The sequence below is a fragment of the Ooceraea biroi genome, chromosome 2 (genome assembly GCF_003672135.1).
Source record: "Ooceraea biroi isolate clonal line C1 chromosome 2, Obir_v5.4, whole genome shotgun sequence".
NCBI lineage: Eukaryota > Metazoa > Arthropoda > Insecta > Hymenoptera > Formicidae > Ooceraea > Ooceraea biroi.
The window spans coordinates 12,254,146-12,280,786 of record NC_039507.1 but is presented as its reverse complement, the minus strand read 5'-3'; the positions used below and the strand labels follow the sequence as shown (position 1 = coordinate 12,280,786).

Below are 26,641 nucleotides of genomic sequence, written 5' to 3'. Positions count from 1 at the left end.
AGCAGTGTGGCTAGACGTGCGTGCGTGCGTACGTGCGTACGTGCGTGCGTGCGCGTGTGTGTGTGTGTGTGTCTTAAAATCGTCATATTTCGAATTTTCCATAACTTTATAAACGTTTCTTTGATTTTAATCAACTCTTAACTACCGTGCCATATAAAATGTATTAAGAGATGATTAAAATTAAAGAAATATTTAAACAGTTATGCAAAATTCGAAATACGACGATATTGATCGATACTGCATTTAGTATTATCGACTCTACATTTACATGTCATTTCGAGCCATCTAGCGTCGAAATTAGCGAACTTCACATTTTTTCATTCGTCTCTCCGCGAGCCCCTCTTGCCATCACTTGACAGACAAGGAGAAAACAGAGTATCTTAATCGTAAAATCGTGACATTTCGAACTTTGCATCGCAATATCTCCGCTCGTAGGACACGTAAGAGAAAAATAAAAACACTTTTCTTATGCAATTCGAACCCAAGCTATTCATTGAGCCTACTTAGAAGTTGATCGGATCAGCCGTTATTGAGATCTAATAATCTGAGTGTCTGCGAAAGCGTCGCTTCGCGTTAAAGAGTCACGGTGCGGTCTCGCCACGCGTATACTTGGCGTGAGACACTACCGTGTCTCTTGATTTACGGAACCAATTCGTTATTAAGCTTTCACCATCTCTAATTACCAACAAGTCTAGGAAACTTATCGAGTTATTATTTTCAATTTCTACCGTGAACTTCAACCTTGGGTGATAATATAATTATTAAAAATGTCCAGTGTGTCAAAAACTTTGCCCTCAGGAAGAATAAAAAAAATATCATCCACATATCTACCATATACAACCAACTCAAAATCAAGTTTATCAATACAACAATTTTCCAAATCCTCTAAGACAATGTCCGCAAGAACAGAAGACAAAGGCGAGCCCATCGGGGTACCAAAAATTTGTTCATAGAACTGTCCGTTAAAACTAAAACATGTAGACTCTAAACTTAAATTTACTGCATACAAAAACTGGTTTAAATTAAGATTCGTAAAATTCTTTATATAATCCCATCTTTTTTCCAAACCTTTCATCACCAATTCTTTAGGAATATTTGTGAATAAAGAATTCATTGGTTGATAGAGCTATTCTACTGGCTGATAAACGGTTTCACGATTCTAATATAAATATTGTTAAAAATATTCTCTTAAATAATGGTTACCCGAGTTATGTTATCAATAGATATGTAGATAAAAGGTTAAAGTACATCAAGCATGACAGTTCTTCAAATCGTAGTAGAAATAATAATAATGGACGACATAATTTTATAACGATACCGTTTATCAAAGATTGTAATGGTAATATAACGAGAATTTTGAGAAATCGAGGATTAGATGTAGTTTATACGGTTCCAAAAAAGTTAAATAATGTTATCAAGAGAGGGAAAGATAAATTAGCAAATGAAAATCAGACTAGTGTTGTACATAGGCTTGATTGTGTGGATTGCGATGCAAATTATGTTAGACAAACTAAGCGACAATTAAAAACACGAATAAAAGAACACGTAACGGATATCAGGAAGGAGGATAGAGACTGTTCTGTGGTCAGTAAACATCGGTTCAAAAATAATCATAATTTTGATTGGGAAAATCCGAGGATTTTATATCGAGAAAAACATCTTAAAAAGAGAGAAGTTGCTGAAATGGTGTTCATAAAACAGCATACTGGTTCAATAAATTTACAAAAGGACACGGAAACACTTCCGGATGTTTACCATAATATAATAAGAAACATGTGAGATGTGATGTTGTCGACCTACGTTCAGTCTCTGTTCATAAGTCGTACATGGCGGTTGTCTGGTGTATTTACCAATTATTTGACTTTGTCATTGCGATAGTGATTTTCTTGAGATTCATAAAGACCTCAATTTAAAATTAACGTATGTAAGTTGTTGACGATTTGAGTATGTTTTGTTCTTGTATTGTATTCATAACGGAATTTTTGTTTTTGTAATTATTTTTAGATTGTATTACTTGAAAAGGACCAGAATCCTGGTTGAAATGTAAGGTTTAATTAAACTATTGCCAATATATGGTCGAATAAATAAAACTATTTGTTTTATTATTTTGTAATTTATATATATCGATTGGCGAAGAAAAAGAGTTATTGTATATATTTAACTACTGTTCGCTTAAATTTCTGTTAACTGGCCCAAGCTTTTCGTCCGCTGACTCTATGTATTTTCTCAATATGCTTGCTTTAATAAACGACACGGGGCTTCCCGTATCTATCAACGCTAAATGTGCAACGCTTACCGCCGATTCCGCTAACCCTCACAAACGGGGTACCACTTCTAACCCTTTCCCCGGCTCCTCGACTGCTGCTACTGTCGATCCTGCGGGGCTGGTTTCCTCCGTCACACTGACTGCTGACGGGATTGCTGCTGAGCTCGCTCCTCCGCTGGCGCTTTTCGGACGATGATCTTTGGCTTTCTTGCACTCGTAGAACCGATGTCCCTTCTGCTTACAGTTGAAACAAACCGCATCGTTCCGGCATTCCTTATGATCGTGCCCCTTCCTTCCGCAGTTCCTGCAGGGCTCGCCTTTCGCCTTTGGAGTTGACGCTGCTGCTTGGTTCTTTCTCTCGTAATCGGTTACGCCTTCTGTGATCTTCCTTATTTTGTCAAGAAAGATCTCCAGTGACTCTGCCGTCACCGATAGAGCCGTTGCTCTCAATGAACTTTGTGGAATTCCGCCGATTATTAACTGTATGGCGTCTCTTTCCGGTAGTTCCATTCTATGTATCAATTCTAATTTGTCGATGGCGTACTTATCGAAAGTTTCTCTCTGCATATTACACTTTCGATTTTCAGCTTTTTGCATCGCCTTGAAAAACGGGATTCTTCGCTCAAACATCTTCAGCAGTCCGTGCCGAAGATTCGCCCATGATTCCAACACTGCTCCACCTTGAACATCGTACCACTGCCGGGCCGACTTCGTTAGCTTTGTTACGTTCCGAGTGTCCGTGATTATAACTGCAGGGATGTTTAAATACGAGGATACTTCCCGAGGATCGCGAAGCTAATTGTTTTCGGAGGCGAGGGAAAGAAATCCCGTCGACTTTTCTCGTGATCGAATTACTGTCGGGTCTGAAAGCTCAAAAATATCCTCTCCGGTTGAATTTAATTGATCGAGCAACTCTAAATATTCGTCGGAGCAGATTTCGCAATTGTAAAACGGCGCGTACCCAGCAAGGTCTCTATCGCAAATTACGCACGTAGGAACGTGCCGTCTCAACCCCACTATTAAATCGTGTTTTGATAGCAAAGTATAGTTTTGTTTTTGTGAAGGAAAAATTCTATTAACGAAGCAAATGGTACAAAATAGAGAACTGTCTATAGGTCGGAGATACGCCGTATAACTCATGCACGCCACCACGCCGGATCGCCGTTGATACTCTAGTACTAAATCGGTACGCCGGGAAGGGTTCGATATTCCGCGACACATCACACGTTTGGTTTACGGTTTTATTCCGTTGTGATTAGAACTTGTTTGTACATTAAAACTCTTGGATGGGTGGTAACACTGGATATGAACTCGGAATCTCGATTTCTTTACGGTTCAATCCGAACAACTCTCGTAATTTATAAACAACTCGACGAGGATCACCCTTACGGATGTTGCGGTAATCAGGATAATTGTGGTCCAAAGTGAGTTCGCGGGTTACGTACGGAATTTGCTTTGATAATGCTCGGTCGGCTTCTAGATTCGTTAATTTTTGGATGAGAGGAAACGGGTCCTGATTATTTGAGTAAGCAAGTCGGAGATGATAACGGGGCTTCTTTTTTTGGAATCTGCGCCCCTTTTTAGTAGGCATGGAAATTAATTGAATTATATTTATCCGCGGATTCCTGTAGGATTATGGTCGCAAATTAGGGCCACACTCTTCGACAGCGCCAGTTGCAAATCCTCCAGGAAATCAGAATGAACAATTTGAACGAAAACAAGAAATATAGAGAAGAAGCTTCATTAATTTTCAGTAACTGTTCCTTTAAAGTAAAGTTATTTATTGATACTATATGAGTGTGATGATCGGGTTCGGAAACGCAGTGTCGCAAATAAATCTACCTTGTCGTGGCTCTGGAGTGAGAGCAGTCGCCACAGACTCGCTAACACTAGATGCTCGGAATTTATTCTTAAACGTAGAGATCAGACTCGACACCCAAGACTACGAAAACGCTTAATGAAATTGATTACTTATTGCTGCACTTATAACTGAGTTCCCTGGCCTTCTGCAGGCCCTTTTATGTTGTGGACGAAGAGGCGGGTGGTTGAAAATATCGATGGTGGGACTGATTTTCCACCAATAATGTTTAGGAAAATAGGGCCCGCGTCTTCGTCTCGACGGTTATCTCGGTTCTGTGGAGGGAGGCCCTTCGCGTAAACATCCCTGTACAGAACCTTAATACCAAAGTTAATTAATTACGTAGTTCGCCTTATGATTATAATATTTTCCTCTCGGTATTAATTTCCTGATTGCAAAATGGATCTTCTGGGATTTTGAATGGTTGTTGTATCTGTTTTTAATCCAAAGATATGTGTATTAAAAGAAATAATGCTTATTTTGAAGGCTGTAATCGTATTAAATTCCGTCTATATGATCATTTGCATTCAGGAAAATAATAATATAAAGTTTCCTAAATTATAAAATCGCTATATATATATATATAATATGATATTATATATATATTTTAAGGTTTTAGAACGTGCTAGAAGGTTCTAGAAAGATGCTGGTATGCGCGGATGTTTATACTATTTAATTGCCGGGCTCGCGATAACGCTCGCTACGGCTAGCAGGCTTGCCTGCCGGAGCCTTCGAAGATCATTCGAGAACCTTCCATCCGATGAAGGGTTACTGACGTAACAGCTTGCTGGATGCAGCCAAAGGGGTGGGGTTCCGTCGGACGCCCCATGTACCTCGGCGACCTTATCTACGCGCCGTACCCACGACGTCACATTGTCTTCTTCAGTTCCGGAGAATTCCGGCAACTGAGTCGCGATCCAAGTCACCACGTTTCCTGCGGGCACTCCTTCTGCCCGGGATTGGCGCAAGGAATCGCTCGTTTGACTCGTCCTCTCGGCCGAGTCTGCTCGACCTGCCGACGGATCTCCTGCCGATGCCGCCGTCGGACCTGACGATCTTCCCTGCTCCTCGAGCACTCAGTAGCAGAATTAACTGCTCAAATTGTCTCTGCTGCTGTTGCTGCTGCACTTGCTGTTGCTGCATGTACTGCAGAAACATACTTGCCGTCACCGGCTGGTCCATTCTCTCTGGTCCACGCTGCTGACCTTTCTCCGGGCCACCCGCCACGGAAGCCGAAGGTGAAGGCTGTTTCCCCGTCGCACCACTCCTTTCTTGGTGCGACATAATCAAGTCGATGAGCGTATTTCGATCTCCTACCGACGGCAGACCTTCTTTTGTCGCCACCTCTTGGAGCTGCGCCATCGTTAAGAACTCTAACCGGTTTCTCTCCATCGCTTGTAATTTCTCTTTTTCTTCCTTAACCAATCTCTTGCTACTCCGATCTCCGCGCTTTACTCACTCGCGATCTTCTCTGGATTTCAGGATTTTAAGGGAAGGATGTCTATCCCACTTCTGAAGTTGAAAGGATTTTGTCAGGAAAGGCTAAGACGGAGGAAGAGAAGATATCCAGTAATTAGAAAAAAATTAAAATGTATTTAAGCTTTTCCAATTACACGCACTGATTTCGTTATTTTTCTCTATGATTCTCAAAATACGTCCGCACCGTATCCTGTCTCACACAAGAGTGTTCCTCGTGGCTTCGCTAGCAGCCTTCTCGCCTAATTTTCCTTAATAGCGCGAACTTTTGCCAGATGGCTGCACCGCGCCTCTGGCTATTCGCGGCTATCGATCATCGATCGTACCGAATTTCGCTGATTTATCGACACATCTTACAAGACTAGAAGAGGAAAATGAGAATGAGAGTTGTCAGCGATGAAATAACAAACAGAGTAAAAAGGAAAGAAGGAAAGAGAAAATTTAGCAAACAGAAGATTCGCTTACTTATTTGGAGGAGTATAGTCCCGAAATGACCAGTGACCAAATGATGTAATGCTGCCGGTGCGAAATTCCCGTGCTCTGCAGGCCGTGTTGGGCGTCCAGTACAGAGACCAGAGTTGAACTCGTGCAACAGAACTGGTGCAATTCCACTTTGGAAATGATATTCCACTTTAGAAAACTTTGTGATAATGCACCTTAGAAAACTAGACGGTCATTGAGTTTGCGTAACTTCCGGACAAAAGCAAGATAAGCGATCCTTACGTTCGCGAAGGTGGACAGAAAGAAAAAAGCTGTCCTCCGGAGTGGTCGTCGCCTTTTATATGATAGGAATAGTGTGGAAGAGGGGTAACTTTTCCGGGAACTACTTTTCGGGGACCGTTTGTTAATTAATTGCAGGTATCGACAGTCGGTCTATGAGGCGATAAGCCGTTCGCAGATGGTTCTCTTAAGCCGGATAATTTCCTTACCGAAGTCTCGCGCCGACACACGTGTGTCCGGACTCGCGCCGACACACGTGCGTCTGGACTCGCGGCTCTTGTGAGGGTATTTACCCGGGGATGATCCGGCGCAGCTGTATCATTTCTCTTCCTGGAAGAGCGATATCCCAAACTGACACCGCGAGACTACAGTCACGCGCGACCGAATTTGTTGCGATGCGGCTTATTGTCTCTTAATTCAAAATTGATCATTAGAGATCAAGGGGTTTAATATCGGGATCTAATATCGCGCCTGCCCGGACACGTGTGACAAAACCCGCGGCTCCTGTAAGGGTGTTTCCCCGGAGATGATCCGACGCAGCTGTCTCATTTGTTTTTTTCTAATCCCTCACTGGGGCCCTACTGACCACACGCGACCGGATCAACGCGTCGCGTCACATTGTCCGACAGCGAAAAAGATATCGCTATATTTCTTGGAAGCAAGGAATCGTGCAGTCTCTGGACGTAACATTATGAATTGTAATATAATCTTTTGGAGACATATTTTCAATACCCTAAGCATTAAGAAAATGCAAAAAAATCGACTTTTTAAAACCGTCACAGTAGTATATCCCTTTAATTGCGCGTAATTACATTGGACATTCCCAATATGCGCATGCGCGATATTCAATTCGACACTCGATATTTATACGCGTGAAATGTGACTCACCATTCTCGATGTATGTGAGTACACAACAATCGAGCAGTAGAATCGAAATTGCCATTTTGCAAGTAAACAACTTTGTTAAGTTAAAGCTTTTTATTTCACGAAGAATTGTATATAAAAGGATTGTATTAGGGGTGTGATTTAGTTTTGAGGGTTTTTTTGCTCAAAAACGCATGTATTTAAATATGATAATGAATGAATACCTTAATCAAAATATTTTCCTTCATTTTCTATAACTTTTTCCCATCTTTCTGGCAAGAGATGGATTCCACCACGATAAAATCACTCTTCTTTTCAGTTGATCCATTCGTCGACGAATTTTCGCACTTCTTCGAAATTATGAAAGTGTGTATCCTCTAAAGCGTGTTGCATCGACCGGAACAAATAATAATCGCATGGAGCAATGTCCGGAGAATACGCGGGGTGCGGTAAGACTTCCCGTTCAAGCTCTAATAGTGTTTGTTTCACTGATAACGCAACGTGAGGTCGAGCGTTGTCATGAAGAAGAATCACTTTCCGTCGTTTACTCGCAATTGGTAATCGTTTTTGGTCCAATGCTTGCTTCAACTTGTACAATTGGTGTCGATAACGATCAGCCGTAACAGTCTCATGAGGATTTAACAGCTCATAGTACACTATCCCACCAAATACAGAGCATTACTTTTGAACCGTGAATATTGCGTCTCGGAGTGGATGTTGATGGTTCGCCTGGATCCACCCATGATTTTCTGCGCTTCGGATTATCAAAATAGATCCATTTTTCATCCCCAGTAACAATCCGAGACAAAAGACTCTTCTTTTTTTGCCTGGCGATCAACGAAATGCAAATGTTCAACCGGTTCGCAATGGCACTTTCCGATAATTGATGTCGACCCATTTCCCTTCTTTCTGAAGTTTTCCCATTTCATGTAAATGTTTGGTAACTGTTGTACGATCAACATTTAATGCTCTGGCAAGTTCTGAAGTGGATTGTGTTGGATTTTCGTGCAATAATGCTTGGAAATCTGCATTTTCAAGCTTTCTTGGTTGTCCCGAGCGTTCTTTGTCCTTCACATCAGTATTACCACTTTTAAAGCGTCTAAACCAGTATTCACACGTCTTAATTGATGAGGCAGAATCACCATAAGTTTCCACAAGAATTCTATAACCGTCAGCCGCAGTTTTCTTTTGATTAAAAAACAAAAGCAACGCATGTCGAAAATGCTCTTTCGGAAGTTGCATTTTTACGATGATATAAACACGACTGTTATTGCATCTATTGCTATAATGCTACTAAATGTCATGGATAATGTCAACACTGTAAGAAACAACAGTTATCGGAAACAGCTATTGGAACAAACTGACACTACAGCCATCTGTTGCAAAACCCTCAAAACTAAATCACACTCCTAATACATAAAAATCGTATTAACATTATCTTGTCTTTTTAAATGCAAGTTATTGCTTATGTTTACGCTTGTATTTGCAGTAACACTTACTTGGAACTACATTAGCATATAATGAAGTAATATTGACTAATCGATTTATCCTTGTCGCGAGAATGCGAAAAAGATATACATACTCTCGGTGGGATAATAAAATTTCAAGTACAGTTCTTAAGAACTGCACATTGTATCTTTGCGGATACGCAATCAATTCGCTGTATGCGATTATTTTGACATTCGATGTTTCTTTTGCTATTTATGTGCACTCTGCCTATAAAAGAAAATATAACAATAGCGTACGAAGCACGACAATGAAGCATTCCTTTAATCTTACTTTTTATGCCACAACAATTCGAGGGCAAACACGATTACGGTGAGGAGTATTCCGTAGCCCATTGTGACCAGAGCGAAGTAACATTCCGTGAAACCGATAGTGATAAAGCTGATCTGACTGGAGCACACCGGTTTCTCCGTGTACAAACGGTATTCCTCGCGATATTTTAGCCCATACTCACGTAGTGTTAGAGCCCTATAAACACGTTGCGTCAATATTCAGATCTGACAAGTCATTTTCCGTCGTGATGCCATTCTCCATTCTTCCGTAATTCAGTTTTATGAAATTCCCTTTACATAGAACTGTAATAGTGCAAAGTGTATCTCACCCATTTTTTATTATTTCCGAGTAAGGTGACTGTATTTGTATAGCGAGGAGTGGATACAAAACGTTGAGAAAATCGATCTGAGTCAAGCCGCATTTCTCCTCCTCCAGATATGTCTCTTGCATCAGTTGATAAACCGTACCAATTTCAGCATGGAATGCAAAGAGCTCATTTCTTACTCGACGTACACCTTCGTCCATAGACATCCAGTTTGGTTTATGTCCTTTTGGCTCGATTCGTTGTTCCACAATCGCCTTTCTAACGGGATCTTGAAAAGACTGGCATCCAACAAAGAACTCAGCTATTGTTTGAAATTAAATTGTCACTACTTATAACTTTTGATCCCGCCATAAGCCAAGTATTAATTAAAACGTAAATTTCTTAATACTATGATTTATATAATTGATTTATATAATTGATTTCTCTACTTTAATTAACCTTGAAATAATATCGGTTGTACACAACGTCCTGTGCACCTAACTTTAAAGGACTGGATAAAAGATCTGGAATAGTTTTGATCGAATCTGTAGTAGACTGTAATAGGCCCACGATATTCGCTGTGTAAGCCGCGTAGAGACTCAAAGAAGCTAGCAGTAACATGAGAGTGACAATTCGAGACGGAACTCTGTATGGTTCATACATATATCCTACAAACGTATAAAAGAAATTTTTTATAAATGTTATATGTTCAAAAAAATGAAATTGAAGATGTTCCAGGATCAAACTCAATTACTATGTTATTGAAAATTATTCTCTCTCTTTCTCTCTCTCTCTCTCTCTCTCTAGCTTACCTTGTTGAGCAAATGCCCCTAAAAGAATGAAAATGTTATCGCTGATTGTTGGCTGATTGGGATTCAATTGGTGCCAGTAAGTTGCTGATTCTGTCTCGTCTCGTTGATATTCCCATTTGATGGATAAATAGAGTAAACAAAATGCTACAATGAGGAATACGGCAATTGCCAACCAAACGTTTCGTTGAAAGGGTAAGATGAATATATTAGACACGGTGGATAGTAAAGGCCGTCGAAACACGAATCTCGAGCTATATAAACGATAGAAAAAGATAGCATAATATAATAAAACCCTTAACAATCAATACTAATTGATTCTCTTTATGTGACATTCTATATTGTTCTCATTCCTTTATTTAAGTTTAATAAATGGCTATTGAAACAGTCCTTTGTTCATTTTACCCAGTATGTGTGTATAGTTGAATATATTGCACGACTCCAAGACGTTCTGGAACGAGAAACGTTGCGGTGCCACCAATATCGATTTCGCCTCGCTGTAACATCCCGATCATTCCGCTCCAAGATCCGTTCTCTTTGCGATATCCCCAAGTATTTGCAACTTCGAAACTTATTCTGTCGCATAAAATAAATTATTAGATAGGTAATTCTGAAAGCATGATGATAAAAAGATACATTCGTTTGTAAATAAACATCTTTGATGTGTATTTATTGACAAGCAAAGAATTGAAGTATTATGTTCAAGAATGTTTCTGCGAGCTCAGTAACAGATCTTTGGCGATCGATTAGATACGAGTGTAAATGTGTGCTGATCATACAGTTTTTGTTCATACGATGATTGATAAATACAATAGTAGCTGATTTAATTATGCGATTTGTTCCATTCATCTCTATACGCTTTATTGTCTGATTGAAAACAATTTATTAATCTTCCTTATCTATCTGTAACTCTAAATATTTTTAAACGCTATTTATGATTTCATTAATTAACCTTCAGACGGAATTATCGCGTCATTCGTTTAGAGGCTTGCACATACTTTAGATATTCGCGAGAAAATTTTTGTGACAAAATCGATTATCGCTGTCGGATTCATTTCATAAATTCTAACGATAAGTTCTAACGATAATAAAATATTTTGAACTTATAATTACGTCGCAGACAAACTTACGTTGCATTCATTCGGTTCACTAAATGAAGTATCCAGGGATAATTAGCTTTTGTGACAGGATCCATGGATTTGTCCTTGAAGTCAGTGAGATGATTGATAGTATTAGGATCCGTCATCTATAATTGTGAGAGAAAACTTGACAAAATATTTGATATTCAAAAAATTTTAATTATATTTCTAATCTAAAGTTGAAGAATATTCAAGGTACCACAAGGCAAGATTTAAGGGCTGTCTGTTGAAGATTTCTTCTTCTTGCCGAAGCCACATCAAAGGTTCTCATTCGTAAACCATTCTCAACCGTCCAATTCCCGCGATTTTCCAATATCACACTTCGCTGTGGACTCGGTCGATATATGGATATTAACTCGAGAAAATCATGGTCGAATCTTCGTGCAAGGACCACATCACTATCAGGATAGATTGCTAAATCTTCGAAAACTTTTAACACATCGTATGTAGAAATTACGTTAGCGTTGTCATCATTATTGATCATCATTCTTCGATCTTGAAGAAGTAGCCACTTTGTCGGGGCGACGAGCATTCTTTTCAAATGTGCCTAATGTGTAACAGATGCTGATTATAATGAATTAGAACTTTCACATAAAACTGTGAAATATAAAATAACAACAAAATTGTTTATCTTCTTTATAATCAATCAGATCTTTATTGATAATGAAAACTTGTTATTTATACTTATACTCGTAGAATGCCTTTAGAACAGAGTCCAAAACAAGATATATACTTGTCGTAAAACATCAACAGCATAATTGCAGTCTAAGTCCAATATGTATATATTTTGGTGCTCTAAATTGTTATAAATCTTTGGGTTGAATTCTTGGTAAACATTATGAATACTGTGCATCAAATACTTATTAGACAGTATCTTAGATAATTTAATCATGTCATCTGCGAAGAAAATATTAAATATATTCAGTTTATACATAATATATTTTTTACTTATATTTCTTGATAAATAAATGAAATAAACTATCATTGCATCACGGTGATATAACGTAATATTTTATAATTGATTACAATCACTGGTCGAACATTGCCAAAAATTTCAAGTTCCGCCGTTCGCGACAATAGTAACACACACGAGTTAAGTTACAATTATGAGAATCTTGCCATAATCGATGCACAATTGTAAAGATATTCTTGAGGGTGGAAACAGAACGGGTGTCGCGTCGACAAGAAATTTCGCGATGAGATCGTCTACGTGAGATGATGCGGTTACATCATCACCGAGTAAGAACGCAAAGATGCACAAGACAATGAAGATCATTCTGATCGCTCTTGTCTTTGCCGAGTGACTGCGGAAATCTTTCAGGATTGTCGACGACTGTATCGATTACTTGCACAGTATTTCTCGTAGTATAGTTTCTCATTATACATAGGGAATTTGCATAACTTCGAGCTCCACAATCATATATCCGTGGAGGAACAAAAAAGCAATCAAGATAACGAGCATTATTACAAGCTTTCTATTATTCAGGATGTACAATGGACGCTGGTTTAACGTAATACAGTCTGTCAACAGATTATCTAGTATAGGTACCTCTTTAGACATGATTCTACCGGCTCAACGCGTTCTCATGAGTCTTCTTCGTTCCGTTTCTCTGAATGCATTATTTTTTCAGACGATGATGATAGTATAAGGAATAGACACTAAGAGTCTCGAATATACAAGAAACTGCAGCTGGGGACTTACAGCTGGGTGCTTACGTACTCTCATATTGTTCAACTTAATTTCACCGTAGCTTTTGAAAGATTATCTTGCACATTTTCTTATCAGGAAACAAAGATTCACGGTTCACGTGCCTCTTCGACTCGCTTGTTTGATTCATTTTGATATTGAGCACAATCATCACATCCGATAACTCAAGTTCATATCAAGTTAGTCAGCTTCTTCAAGCTGTTAAAGTTAGAAGTAAAAAAACTTTTGATAACAAAAATTTTCTCTTATCTTACTAATCTCATCTACGACACTCGACACTTTGATGTAAGTTGACTTACTTTAATTTGAGATGGCAAGTATTTTAATTTGAGATGGCGAAATTTGTGTAAATAATTCATCACTTTAAGCATACTACAATAATTTAAAGTCTGCCTTTGCTTTCGGGATCGGGATAATGATAGTACCACCTTACATTTAGTCGATTTGTACACATAAGTACTATAACATGATCATAAAGCGATAAAGATACAACAAGCTCGGCGCTCGTATAATCAGTTTTGACTTCCGTTCCACGTGCATCCAACGTGTCGTTGATTTAATTCTTCCAGGTATCGAACTTCGCATTACTTATAAAGCTGATTAATTTACTCGTTGTTTGTATATATTACACATACATGTTTGGTAAGATCATACATTTGTACACCTGTCTTTGTTTAGTTTTCGAAAGAAAAGTAGATACTACGAATCAAGTTTTTTAAAGTTAAATGTTAATTAAGTATTCGCTCATACAATATCATATTTAACGACAAATTATTAATAAATTATTAATGAATCAACGAGTATCTCTTTTTTAGTATAATATAATGAGAGATATTTAATATTATATGTTAAAAAAAAACAAGTTATTTTCTTTCTAAATGTCTCACCTACTTGCGAAATATGTTTGAACGAAATAAACATGTTTGAACAAAGAAATCAAGAGGCACGTATCTTAAACGAAGCAGGTAATTGTCGCGTAGCCAGACGAAAGATACGCGAAAATTGCGCTTCACTATTTTGCGAGAATAAGAGACAATTGGTCTGCAAATCGATGTGGAATTTATTGAAGTATTTTAATGAAAATAATGCAGTGTTCTAGGTTTAGCGGATTGCATTTTTCACAATCTCCGTAAAATATTATAAATAACAAAAATCATCGTGTTAGACTACGGCTACAAGACTAATTAAATACACGAACATCGGTTTATTTGCCGAGACTGATGCGAACCGCAGAGCTAAGAAATGTTTTGCGCTTTAGTGCGCACTCATGTGTATACAACAAATCGATCTTGTTAGCCGCTCACATTGGCAGCTCGCGTGATTAGTTAGTGATTGGCACGTGAGACGAGCCTCCCGACGTTTCCTTATCAGCGCTTATTCATGAGATCACTATTGACGTCGACAAATATAGGCAATACGTCGCATGAGAATCACACGTGCTCAGGATTACTCGTATCATGACCGCGAATCCATGGAACGCTATTTGATAACCCGTTTTATTGTCGTACTTTAATGATCTGCGAAACATAACTCTGGATTGTCGCTTATGAATATCTCGCTGGCAGATGAGATGATTCGCGAGGCTATATGTAAACATCCTTTGATCGCAAACTTCCTTCTTTATCGAGTGATAATTTTATCGTCGTCTTATATCTTATATACGTGGAATTATAATGTTTTCAATCTTGGAGCGTTTTAGTCGCTGATATTTTGGTACATGTATAAAGTTTAAGTTTATATGTGAGAGTATCTTTTGTGGCAGTGTCATTTAAAAAACTTGAAAATTATATCGCAAACTCTGCAATCATGATGAGAATTTTATCAGGGGGATTTCCGAGCCAGATATTTATCTATTGAATCGAGATATTCGCCACATTGAAAATTTCGAACTTTGAACTGTAAGAAATCCTATCGCTATTCAATAAGCCTACGTGGTTAATTAATTAAATTAACCGGTTGTCTCTTGTGCGATCATATCAACCACTGCTCCTACTCTGAAAAGATTCACAAGAAAGTCCACGCCGCGCCGGAAGGAAATGTTCCGCCATGTGCGTAGCAAGCTGATAAAACGGTTCCTCGCGTATTAACAGAAAAAAAAGAACAGGAATGCGTCGTGATGCTACACTTTCTCGTCGGCGACCCGATATAAGAGCGCTTTCGCCGCGGAAACTTTTTACGGCGCAGTAAAAATTTCCGCAAACCACACCGAGGCCATGAAGATTTCCACAAAACACGCCAAGATCGTCGTAAATGCATGTAATTGATAGTATGAGTAATCTGATAAAATCACGCGGCGTCGCGGCCGGCTTTATTGCATGAATAAAAAACGATTGTAATGTTGGCGAAAATATAATAACGTGGTTTTCGTTGACAATTTTGAAGATGTGTCATTGTATCGTGAAATATGATTTTCATATATTCACAATTTGCGTAAAGTTTCAATTTGGTTAAGCTTGTTTCAGTAATCACATGTTAATAAGAATAATAATAAGCACATATTTATAAAAATTATAAATTGAAAATGAGGTATTGTGTCCGTCACGCGGAATAAGAAAGTACAGCATTTAGACGACACAAAGTTCTGCCACAAAGAAAGCGTCATTATGCACCATTACGATCTTTGTAATGAACACGTTACGCACAATGTATTCAGTCTCTTGATCTCTCTTGTCATTTGAATTGATGGCAATGTTAGGAACCGGAATTGGCGGAAGTGGAAGAGATGAGATCAGTATAGCTCATTTACTAGTAGTGGTGACCAGTTGTTGCTTGAACGTGCTAGTTTGTCGACCCGCGAACGAGGCCGCTGTGATGGGGTCTGTAGGTCATTCGAAGGCCCAACTGATGACGACGATGACGATCACGCGTTGCGAATAAAAACCTGCGGAGCGTCGCGAGAGTCATTACCTCGTGAACGAATCTTCATGCTTGGAATAAATTACGATTTCGACGTAGAGACGTGCTGCTTCTCGTGACTTTCTGCCTAGCGATTTAACGAACTCTCGAGGCTATCGATTTTCTGCGAAATCGGTTCATGTGGAACTGGTGATATTCTATAACACTCTTTGGCACGTTTCGCCATTTCTGGGAAACGCATACTTGACAGCAGCCTGGTTTTGTTTCATGAATTTCTTTCTTATTCTTTGCTTAATTGTGATATAAAGCATAGCAGGGACAATTAGTTTTAAAATTAAACAAAAAGATATAAATGTAGAGATTATCGCGGATTAAAATCAAACTGTTGAAATTCGTATCAATCGTGTTCATCTGTGATATTCTTGTCTGATAAATTCGACTTATTAATTAGTTTTGATAAATACTGACGTAACCGTACCGCGAAATCGATACTTCGGATCGATTATACATATATCTGGAATATGCTCGTGAATTTATTTAATGCTATCGCGACAGAAGTTACAGAATCAGAGTGATGTTAGCTTCACTTTTTATTTGCATATGCTAATAAATTTATCTGACATGATTAACAGCGATCAATTTTTGGACAATGCCATAAGTACCATGCAAAATTAATTAACTTTGGTACCATTACGAAGTTGACAATCTCGATCACGATTTTATGTCTAGTAATTTTGTTTGTTGCGATAATTATTAATCAATAACCAGCTTGCGTTCTTTTCCTTCGAAGGACATTTAAAAAAACGCAAAATACATAAAATACATAAAATAGGACAAAATGGTTGCAATAATTTATTTTCTTATCAGATGGACAGTTGTAAGGTGAATCCTTTTGACGATACGACTGGTCGACCTTGGCACTGTGAGCAGATTTGGCGATGTGTATTGACATACGGTTGCTGGTTTCGACCGCAGTAGTAAAGGAAGTAACATTTTATGAAATATGCTAAGCGTGTTCGTCTTGCATACCGCTATATTGGTCATTGCAGATAACTATTCAAGGTTACTTCGTATGCACCGTACAGATTTTACTATATATGTAAGTCCCTCTTGAAAGAATACATTTTTTTAATGATAAGAATATTAATATTAAAACAATTACTGACAATTGCAGAATGGTTCAAATAATAATAAAATAATGAGTTTAACCTTTTAGATGCCGTATAATATTATCTCGGCTAAGCTGCAGGTAAAAAACTCAATAATAATTGAAAATGAACGTAATTATTTATTTTAAAAGTTTAAACTAGAGCGTATATACACGCGCTTTTTGTATAGGCGGCACGCGACAATACAAAGTGCGTTAATGCGCTTATGGCATCTATTATAAAAGATTAAATATGATTTTTGTTATTATTGTAATATAAGAAGAGTAATTTGTAGGATCATATAAACTATTTGTAGATAATCTAAATATTTGTGTAACCGTTTATCAAATTTTGCATTAAAATTTGAAAATAATCCTTTACGATACAACTTTATGCCCATGTCGAAACAGCGTTAATCGTAATATTTTGCGAGAACTTTATCTTTGAGTACCACCGCAAGAACCGGTTTTAGAGATCATAAAAAATGTGCGAAAAGAGTCGTTGTTGACAGGCGTACTAGTTTTATCTTAAAAGATACGAAGAATATTTATACTAAAATTAAACTCAACCAACCTTCAGCTTCAATTAAACTTCAATGACAACTAATCATATATTTGATTGTTTTGTTTGATTACATTTTATGTATCCATTTATACTTTTAATTAAATGTTTCTGTTTCTTTTTGTCAAACATATACTTGATAATTTTTTATTTACATACATACATATATATATATATATATATATATATATAAAATTATTAAGTATATATAAAATTATTAAGTATATGTGATGTGCGCGCGCATGTGCGTATAGATTTGATAAGTATCTCGAATACATATCTGAAATGTAATCTATATAATATATCATATTACTACCACTGTTTTATTTTCATACAGGTAATCACACAGTGATAACAAAATAAATATTAACTGCATTTTTGGACATTAGAGCTTGCTCTCTTCTTCAGCTTCGTGAACATAAATACGACAATTAAGGTATTCACTTAATGAAATTGATAATGGGACAGTAGTTTGATATACACGTATGACTTGCTTATTTTCTTTGTGCTTAGGAGCGTAGCGTATCACACCTATTATTTCTCGACGTGTCTTTTATTGTGTGTAACCTTGTTCCGCGTGACAGTTTGTAATCTTAATATGAACATATGCTGACCAACTCTCTAAAGATAAAAAGAACAAAAAAATACGGACAGATCGAAAAAAAGTATTTTGTTTATTATTTTTAAATTAAAGTATTTAATTTTAAATAAATTTTGCAGATTTAAGAGATTTATAATTAATTATTATAATTGCTAAGCAGACGAATTACTAAGGATATTAGATACTGACAACTTGCAACAAGATACAATAATCTTGTATATTTAATTTTGTTTAAAGAAAAAATCAATGATTATAAAGAAGAACAGTTAAAAAAATAAAATCTGCTCCCCTTTGAGAAAATACTCTGCCATTATATTCGTATAATGTCACCTATCCAAAAATAAGATAAATATTTTCCACATTTGCATTGCGTCTTTTTAGGGATTTTACCATTCTCTTTTTTTTTCGCGGACGCGAAGTTGTTGAGACGAACTTGCAAGTGAAGATAAACAGGTGCGATTTGGAAAAAGCGTGTTGCGTGGGAGGAGATTGCGAACTAGCTCGGTGGGGTACTCAGGACGTGATCTAATTGGCCGATGTGCGCGAGGTGTTCGCAGCTAAGTTCCATGAGTTCGCCCGTGTTTCTAACAGTGTCAGAGTGATCGTCGCACTGTATACTGCACTCAGAAACGAGTAGTCGCCGAGTTTCCGGACAAATCCCTCAAAGACTTCCCGCGTCGGAAAATTGTTTAAATCGTTCTCTCGACTGATCGATCGTTCTATTTTTCGGCGTAAACAACATGGTCGAGAATGCCATGACGCTCGATCGAAAGAAATCGGAGATCAAGAAACCCATCGAGGTCTTTGATGCGGAAGTTTCTCCTCCCAAAGGTAGGTAGACAAATATTTATTAAGCTGCCTTCATTCGGAATCGCGAATTTAATTTTTAATTTAAATTAGCTTCTAAGCGACAATTAAAATTAATATAATACTAATATTATATAATAAAAATACAATAATGAAAATTAATCACTTAATGCATATTTTATGTTTATTGTGCCTCTACCATGAATAGACAAAAGAAAGGTCTTTTCTTTTGTATAATTGGAGTAACATTAAAATCTAATCTTTAAATCAGATACAATTTTCATTTTTAAAACTTATTTTGAGTTTGTTCGATTAGTATGGCGCGTAATTTCTGAGTGTCGGAGTGTTTAAGTAGATAAAGAATACAAGAATACGTAACTTTTCAACGTGTCATATAAAAATAGATAGTCTTTGTAATACGAGTTAAACTTCGAAAATGATAGAATTTCAGCCGACATTTTCATAACAATATTGAGCTAACAATTTGCAGAAGAGTCTTAGGAGTCTTCTCGTATGTATGTAGCTTGGAAATGCTTTTTAATGCGAGAAGCCAATGTGGAAATAGGTAGTTTATTCAATTGAAATAATTTTTGCATGATATGATTAATTCATGTAGAATCATCTACACATGACTTTGTTAGTGTTTAAGTAATGGTAATAGTATTTTCACACACTTCGGTACTGATCATTCGTCCACTTGATAGATTTATTTCAGGACATGGATAAAGTATTAAATTGCTAATAATTTCTATTGATATTGCTTAGCTAAAGAGTGAAGAAGTAACATCACACATGATGAGATAAAAAATGTTCTCAGAATTAAAACATTAAAACATCCCAGAATTAAAACATTCCAGAAAAGTGAGTGCAATATCAAAGTTTATTATCCATTTAAATCTAGCCAGATCTTATTTCCTCAGAATCTCATTTCAAAATAACCACCAGATTACTTAATGCTAGATGTTTAGTAGTTGCATAAATAATGACAACGTTTAAATCGTTCTCTCTAAATAAGAATTTCAATCTTCAAAGCAAAATAAGGTAATTCACAGGATTATCTCACATATTTTTATCTGTAGAATTTATGATAAAAATTAAGAAAAATTAGAAAATATAAAAATATTATTTATATTATTCTTTTAATGATGAGTTTTATGGAATAAACGATATCATTTCCAATTTATGGTGAATGGTATCATGTAAAACCTTGTGTTTCACATTAAAACAAATAACATGTAACACAATTGCATTTACGCTGCTTACAGACATTTACGTAAGTCGATCGATGCGAATCGCTCAGCGGTTCATTTGATGCATTGGCGCGTATCTGTTCTGATCCGGAAATGATGAGATCACGTGATTTCGATGGCATTCTCCGTGACTGATAGGATTGCCTGCAATGACGATTAACAACTACTCACCGACCCAGTGGTTTTACGTAATGTTAAGCCGTCCGGTCAGACAATTGACAGAGATTCTAATTAACGTGCCTTCGCTATGTAACACTCAAATTTGCGTCATTGTGGTTTCAAGTGGAAATGCAGTTTCTTCATACCTACTTTAAGTTTGTCGCGGATTCGACAATGCTGTTAAACGGCATCGTGAATTGCAGATGTAGGCGACGCAATGGTGAGATTAGGCAGTGATAACGACTGGTACAGTTCAAGATATTGCACGAGGCAATGTAAATTGTATTCTTATCAAAAGCCATAATTGAAATATGGATAATGTTCAACAAACTGGTTATGACCGAATGGCAAGATTTATGCATTCATGTAGAGTACGTAGAAACTTTCACTTATTTTTTATTTTCCGCGGTCCAATTGGTTGTGACACCAGTGCTCTCAAACGCGTGAGTTTATTTCGTTTTTTTGCCTTCTTTTAATAACGCTGAGACAATTGTCAATCTTGTTTTCACATTTTCTTTTTGCCGCAACGGTTAGCAAGATTCCGAGAATATTCAATAATGTACGCCTTTCGAAATTGAATTTTAACATTATCAATTGCAATTGATTGTCCACTGCGTCAAAAAGATATGTACTCATAAGAGGTTTAGTATTAAGAATCCAAGTCGCACGATATTAAGGGGATGCATCCCCTAAAGATTTATTAAAAAAACTCATTTGTTCCGTTGGTAATACAGACGACTCCAGGATTCCCTTAATCTAAGAAGAGTTATATAGTTAACTTTCGATCAAGTAATTAAAGATTTGGCTTTATATAATTTATTTCTGCTATTTTTATTTCAAGGTTCGAATTAGCTTATTAACAGTCCTGTTATTTCTATTCTTTCACGGATCAACTCTTGGTGTGGGACATTAATCAGTATTATCGGAAATAGTTGCGTTCACAAAGATTGTTCCCACATGAAAATCAGTGAAACAATTGATTGAATCGGAAAACAGTGACAAAAAAGGGAATTTTTTATATCATAATTATTCATTATTGTCTTGTGTAATTTGAAAAATCTCCTAATTCCTTATCATACGTAATTCAACATCTCTTTTTACCATCCTAACCTTGGAAATAAATAGGAATGTTAATGCATATGTCATATCTGTCTATGAATAAAGATGTTTATTTATCGCGGTCGAGTTAGCAAAACGTTCGGTTCCGATTTTAATCAGTATACGTATATTTTTGTTTTCCACTAATATATTGTCTTTCAAGCCATGTGAAATATCGTAATTTCTTTTATTCGTTTAAGATTTGATATTTGACATAAAGATGAATTTTTTTACGGAACTTATTTCTCAGAATTGCTTTCTGATGAGGACAGTTCCATTCGAAAATATCTTCTTGAAAGAAACTTGACGCAAAGAAAGATCAACATTTTATAACAAAGTATTAAAATATAAAATTATTCGAGTTGTGAAAGTAATTTTAAATCCATTTTTAATTTGAGTTGTTGTAACTTGATTGTTAAGTTTACATAGAATTAATAAAAATAACAGGAATTTAAGTAACAGTGCAAAAAATAACAAATCGAGAAAGTTTTAGTAAAAATTTGGTTGTGACACCAACGCTCTCAATCGCGTGATTTTATTTCGTTTTTTTGTTTTTTCTTTTAATAACACTAAGACAATATTGTCGATCTTTCTTTCACATTTTCTTTTTATACTGCAACAGTTAGCAAGATCCCGAGAATGTTCAATAATATATGTCTTTCGAAATCCATTTTAATATTATCAATTGCAATTGATTAATTACTTTTTACATTCGTTTATTAGAATGCATCAAATAATATTTTTGCTTAGACGAATTCTAAGCTATAAAAGCGAATGAAAATATGCTAACCTTTGCGTCAGCTTGATTATGTTTCCTACTGCATCATAAATGACACGTGGATTTCTGTTGGCATTATGGACATAAATTAACCGGATATTAAACGAGAGCGAATCTATTAAATTCGAATCACATTCAAGATCTGCTCGATTAGCAACTGTAAATACCTTAGAATACCGCAAGTATCTACGCATAGATATACAATTTGATTATTATACAGGAGTGCGTTTTATGTGTTTTTGCAACTGATTACATGTAAAAAAGTTTTAATTGAATTTTCTTTAATATTATTACGACTAACAACGCGAGCGCATTTTACGCTGCTGCTATCGATACAAGAAATTGTAATGCTATATATGTATACTTCCATTGAATATAACGATTTGATTATCTACGCGAACGTCATAATAATTAATTATCCGAGTAACTATTTGTTATTCGGATGTAGTATATATATACTACTACATATATTAAAAAACAGGATAAATATATATATATATATATATATTTGTCTTGCTTTTTTAGTGTTTTTAATAATATGGATTGTAACATATATTCGTTATTAAAAATACTAAACAGACGGGACGAATACATGTTATAACTAGATTACCTATAGAATACAAATGCTTTATCATTTTGATTGTCATTTCATACATAGCATTCTTTTCCTTGTTATCACAAACGAAACGGTAACATCTAGTCTCGTACACCAACCGATCAGCTCAATCATTAAATCGATTGTTGAATATAGTTTCAACCGATTATTGAATGTTGCAATAAGATACCATTCACGTATCACCTACACAGTGAGTCAAGGAACTGAAATAAAAATATTAGAATTTTGAGTATAGAAAAGTCATTCAAGGAAGAGTTATTTTATTATAATTAATTGTTTCTAATGATTACAGTAATTAAAAAGTAAAAATAAAAGTAAAAGTATAAAAAGTATAAATGGAACCATTAATTGATCGTGAACTAATCAGACATTTTTCATTTATCATTAATGAGGTAAGCAATTACGGCATAATTGTAAAGATATAATTGGCAGCTGGGTAGTTATATAGTCAAGTGTACAAATTACTTCGGTGGCTTTTTAAAAGAAATTAAACGTTAATTTACAGAAAAAGAAAATGTATTTTAATCTTCGAAATATTCGCCATCATTTTTGATAACTTTCGACTATTTTTTGTATAATTGACGAATCTCCTCTCGAAAAAATGATGGTGGCTTTGAGTCGATAAAATCGTCGATACATTTGTGCATCTCTTCTACGCTTTTAAAACATGTATCAGCCAGGTAATATTGCAGCGATCAGAAAATCAGAATAGATGCTAATATAAAATAATCCACATGAGGGAGAATTTCCCAGCCCACAAATAACCGTTATTGTACTGCAAGATGACTTTCACTTTTACAAGTACCTTACACTTTTTATAGGTTTTATGCATTACAGCATCTTCTTCTAAAGCTGAACAAATCACATTTGCAGCGTCGGCAACATTTTTTTCAATTAGAAAGCAAGAAGAATGCATTGTCCGATATGCTGCTTAGCGGACGTCATCGTATTTGATACTGTTTTGTGAAGTTATGTTGTCAATTTCTAATTCCCGACTTTATATGATAAGATACACTTGACATTCGAGTCGCGGCATTCCATTATTAAATTGTGTTTAATGATAGAGGAAATATCGATAAAATTCGCGTTTAGCGCTCTCTCTCTCTCTCTCTCTCTCTCTCTCTCTCTCTCTCTCTCGCTCGCTCGCTCGCTCGCTCGCGTATTAATCGTGCTTATAAAATGAGTATGATATAATATAATTATCGCAAAGACACAATTTCACGGAGCCTGCTGATACGAGTGTCGCGACTTACATAATTAATTAATGATGCGGGCGTGTGAATAACCAACGCGAGACGAGTTTCAATGACAACTTTTACAATTGTTAAGTGGCTGCTACGTTATATTTTTTTGCGCTACAAGGCTATTATAGCGCTACGCAGAATAGATTTGCGACATACACATAGGAAATTGAATTACAGAAATAATGGTATGGAATATTTTTCACTGGTGACTATAAATTCGCATTTAAACTCTACGCACAATAATATCGCACTCTTGCTTCAAAAGTGTCACAACTCAAAACTTACAACTTTTCACAAAGCACAGAAAATTGTTTTTGATCATACTAACACATTATTAACTGCTATCACTAAAAACGATAGAACTTAAAATACTATAGTTTCAAACTTCCTAACAACGACCTGTTAACTATGAGATACACAACACAACTGATAATACAACACTATTGTTACTGGCAACACAATCTCACTCGGAATATTAAGAGAGACATAACTGCCCTTTGGCGGCAATCTAAGAATAAAAAACAAATGCACTTTAGATGATCGGTCGAGTAGGGTTTTCGAAATTGTTTCATAGTATTAATTTGAAATTCGAAATTTTTGAGTTGTGACACTTTTGAAGCAAGTGTGCGATATGCATTGATCGAAATGGAAATATTATTTAAATAGGTAATTAACACTTTCACTGCGGGGCCTCTCGGGCAAGAACTTTGGTTGCGAACGAGCACTTTTCGCGTTAGTTATGATAGGTATGACTCATGATAGTTATGATATGCTATTTCGTACCGACATACAAATCCGTTTTTTGCACGTGTCCCGCAATCAAACAACGATATGCGAATTTTATTTTTACGTGCTCACTACCGACGTAATGTACAAAAAATATATTTTTACGTAACCAGACAACAATGTGTTAATATAGATGAGTTCTTCCTTCTTCCCTTCTTTTCTTCTTGGAAGGAATAATTTTCTTCACTTACTGCGTCATGTTTTCGAGAGGAGATTTGTCAATTATATGAAAAATGGACGAAGGTTATCAAAAATGATGGCGAATATTTCGAAGATTAAGATATATATTCTTTAAATTAACGTTTAATTTCTTTAAAAAAGGCACCAAATTAACTTGTACAGTGGATATTGACTATCCAACTGCCAATTATATCTTTATAATTATGCCGTAATTGTTTACTTCATTAATAATAAATTAAAAATTTCTGATTAATTCACGATCAATTAATGGTTCTACGCGTCTCCAAGATAAATTACTGTATTTTAATTATTTCTTACATAACTGTATCAAGTCGATTGTCATAGTGCAAACGTTTAAAATAAACTATTATGTATGATAAGAATTAACGAGTCGCGATGTTTTTCTTTCGTTTAAGAGATATTTTCTCAAGTTTCAACATGTTACATGGGTCGGTTTTATCTGCGCGTTTCATTCTCTGTGAAAAGAATTTATGTTTATCCTTCAGTATTTCATCGCATTGTATTCAAGAGGTATTGTATACAGTTAATCTCAATCTGATGAAAATTAATCATCAATTATTTGAGTCAATTATTTATTAGGCTATTTCTAGCCTGTCGATACTTTACCCATGAAAAAAGGACAGATTCCAAAACTGCAATTATAAACATTTTGTATATACATATATCAAAGTAATTATTATGCCAAATGTTATTATTGACAATATTGCGAAAAATATTTTTCAAACTGTATTAATTAATCAGAAAATCGCACGATGACTTAATCTTCTGATACGACACAGAATTTTTCACTCCTTGACAACGATAATCATCACGTCATAGTACAGAAATATTTTATATCGAGAAGTAGCAGACTGTTGCGACATTGTTCCATGAAATAATGCAATCTTATGATTTCAAGCGAAATCAAGAAGTCTTTTCAGAGATTATTTTTAAACAATGTGTGATAACTGTTGTATATCACAGTATGTGTGTCATTATATTAAACGCACACGCGCAAAAACATTTCGATGAGTGCTAATCTAAAAATTATGATAAATTCAATCAAGCGATTAATTTAAACAGTACTTCCCTGAAACTTGAAGAAATCTACTGACGTTATCAAGCCTTCAACTCCGTATCCCGTGATTTTCACGAAATAGTTTTATTTATATTTTCTACTATCGTAAATCTCCCTATTATTCATATATATTAATCAATAATTCCGCTTTTATTCAGACTTAGTTAATTTTTTTATACAATTATGAATAAAACGGAATGATACACAAAAGAATTAAAAAGACGCTCTATCTGTAGAGTTAATTAATCAAAGGAAGGAGTCAGCGAGAAAAATAAACGATTAAACCGATCTCTAAATCTGATAATCAACCTGTCAAAAAAGGATTCATAAGAGATACGGAACATCATTTTATCTCGTAAAAAATTCAGCATTGATGAATTGAAATCACGTGCTTCACTTGATATCGTAAACCATGTCATTTCAATCGGTATAAGTTAATATCCAATCAGTCATTGTATTCTTAATCGATTGTCACAATAATATCTACAATATCGCGCCAATAGAAGAGCTTTTACGTAAAAGGAAGTGTGTTAACGCCTTGTAATCTCTCAATGGA

General features: G+C 35.9%; 3 protein-coding genes and 2 long non-coding RNA genes across 7 annotated transcripts in view; 3 read left to right on the top strand and 2 right to left on the bottom strand.

Annotated features, from left to right (window-relative positions):
* Positions 1-571: 571 nt before the first annotated feature.
* Positions 572-3,386, bottom strand: LOC113563672. Its single transcript, XM_026975611.1, has one exon. It carries the CDS (start codon positions 2,894-2,896, stop codon positions 2,315-2,317), a length of 582 nt encoding a protein of 193 aa, XP_026831412.1. The 5' UTR covers positions 2,897-3,386; the 3' UTR covers positions 572-2,314.
* A 5,249-nt stretch (positions 3,387-8,635) lies between these two features.
* LOC105282492 (glutamate receptor ionotropic, delta-1) lies at positions 8,636-12,616 on the bottom strand. Of its 3 annotated transcripts, XM_011344510.3 has the most exons (10): positions 12,335-12,608; positions 11,949-12,112; positions 11,415-11,762; positions 11,207-11,322; positions 10,482-10,652; positions 10,080-10,330; positions 9,727-9,935; positions 9,292-9,566; positions 8,964-9,158; positions 8,643-8,900 (listed from the first exon to the last, which is right to left on the bottom strand). In XM_011344510.3, exons 1-10 carry the CDS (start codon positions 12,489-12,491, stop codon positions 8,882-8,884), a joined length of 1,905 nt encoding a protein of 634 aa, XP_011342812.1. In that variant the 5' UTR covers positions 12,492-12,608; the 3' UTR covers positions 8,643-8,881. The 3 variants fall into 3 exon arrangements, with proteins under 3 accessions (XP_011343034.1, XP_011342812.1, XP_011343122.1); XM_011344732.3 differs by lacking the exon at positions 12,335-12,608 and having other exon boundaries at positions 8,636-8,900; positions 11,900-11,985; XM_011344820.3 differs by lacking the exons at positions 8,643-8,900; positions 8,964-9,158 and having other exon boundaries at positions 9,365-9,589; positions 12,335-12,616.
* Positions 12,617-12,689: 73 nt separating this feature from the next.
* Positions 12,690-18,183, top strand: LOC105282700. Its single transcript, XR_003407513.1, has 3 exons — positions 12,690-16,878; positions 16,996-17,028; positions 17,826-18,183. It is a non-coding gene; the product is annotated as an uncharacterized LOC105282700 (long non-coding RNA).
* Positions 18,184-18,662: 479 nt separating this feature from the next.
* The window catches only part of LOC105282827 (putative inorganic phosphate cotransporter), a 29,807-nt gene continuing 21,828 nt past the window's right edge, over positions 18,663-26,641 (top strand). The window contains exon 1 of the mRNA XM_011345205.3: positions 18,663-18,920. Coding sequence (XP_011343507.1) covers positions 18,830-18,920 — 91 coding nt within the window. The 5' untranslated portion in view covers positions 18,663-18,829. The remainder of the gene's footprint in view (positions 18,921-26,641) is intronic.
* On the top strand, positions 18,992-26,048 carry LOC105282777. The gene is made up of 2 exons (XR_894579.2): positions 18,992-19,937; positions 20,162-26,048. It is a non-coding gene; the product is annotated as an uncharacterized LOC105282777 (long non-coding RNA).

Coding starts and splice junctions, on each gene's coding strand:
- LOC113563672 (XM_026975611.1), bottom strand. CDS start 2,896: ATGTTTGAGCGAAGAATCCCGTTTTTCAAGGCGATGCAAAAAGCTGAA.
- LOC105282492 (XM_011344510.3), bottom strand. CDS start 12,491: ATGATCTTCATTGTCTTGTGCATCTTTGCGTTCTTACTCGGTGATGAT. Junction 9,936..10,079: donor AGGGGCATTTGCTCAACAAG/GTAAGCTAGAGA, acceptor ATACGTTTGTAG/GATATATGTATGAACCATAC. Junction 9,159..9,291: donor TCGGAAATAATAAAAAATGG/GTGAGATACACT, acceptor ACGTGTTTATAG/GGCTCTAACACTACGTGAGT.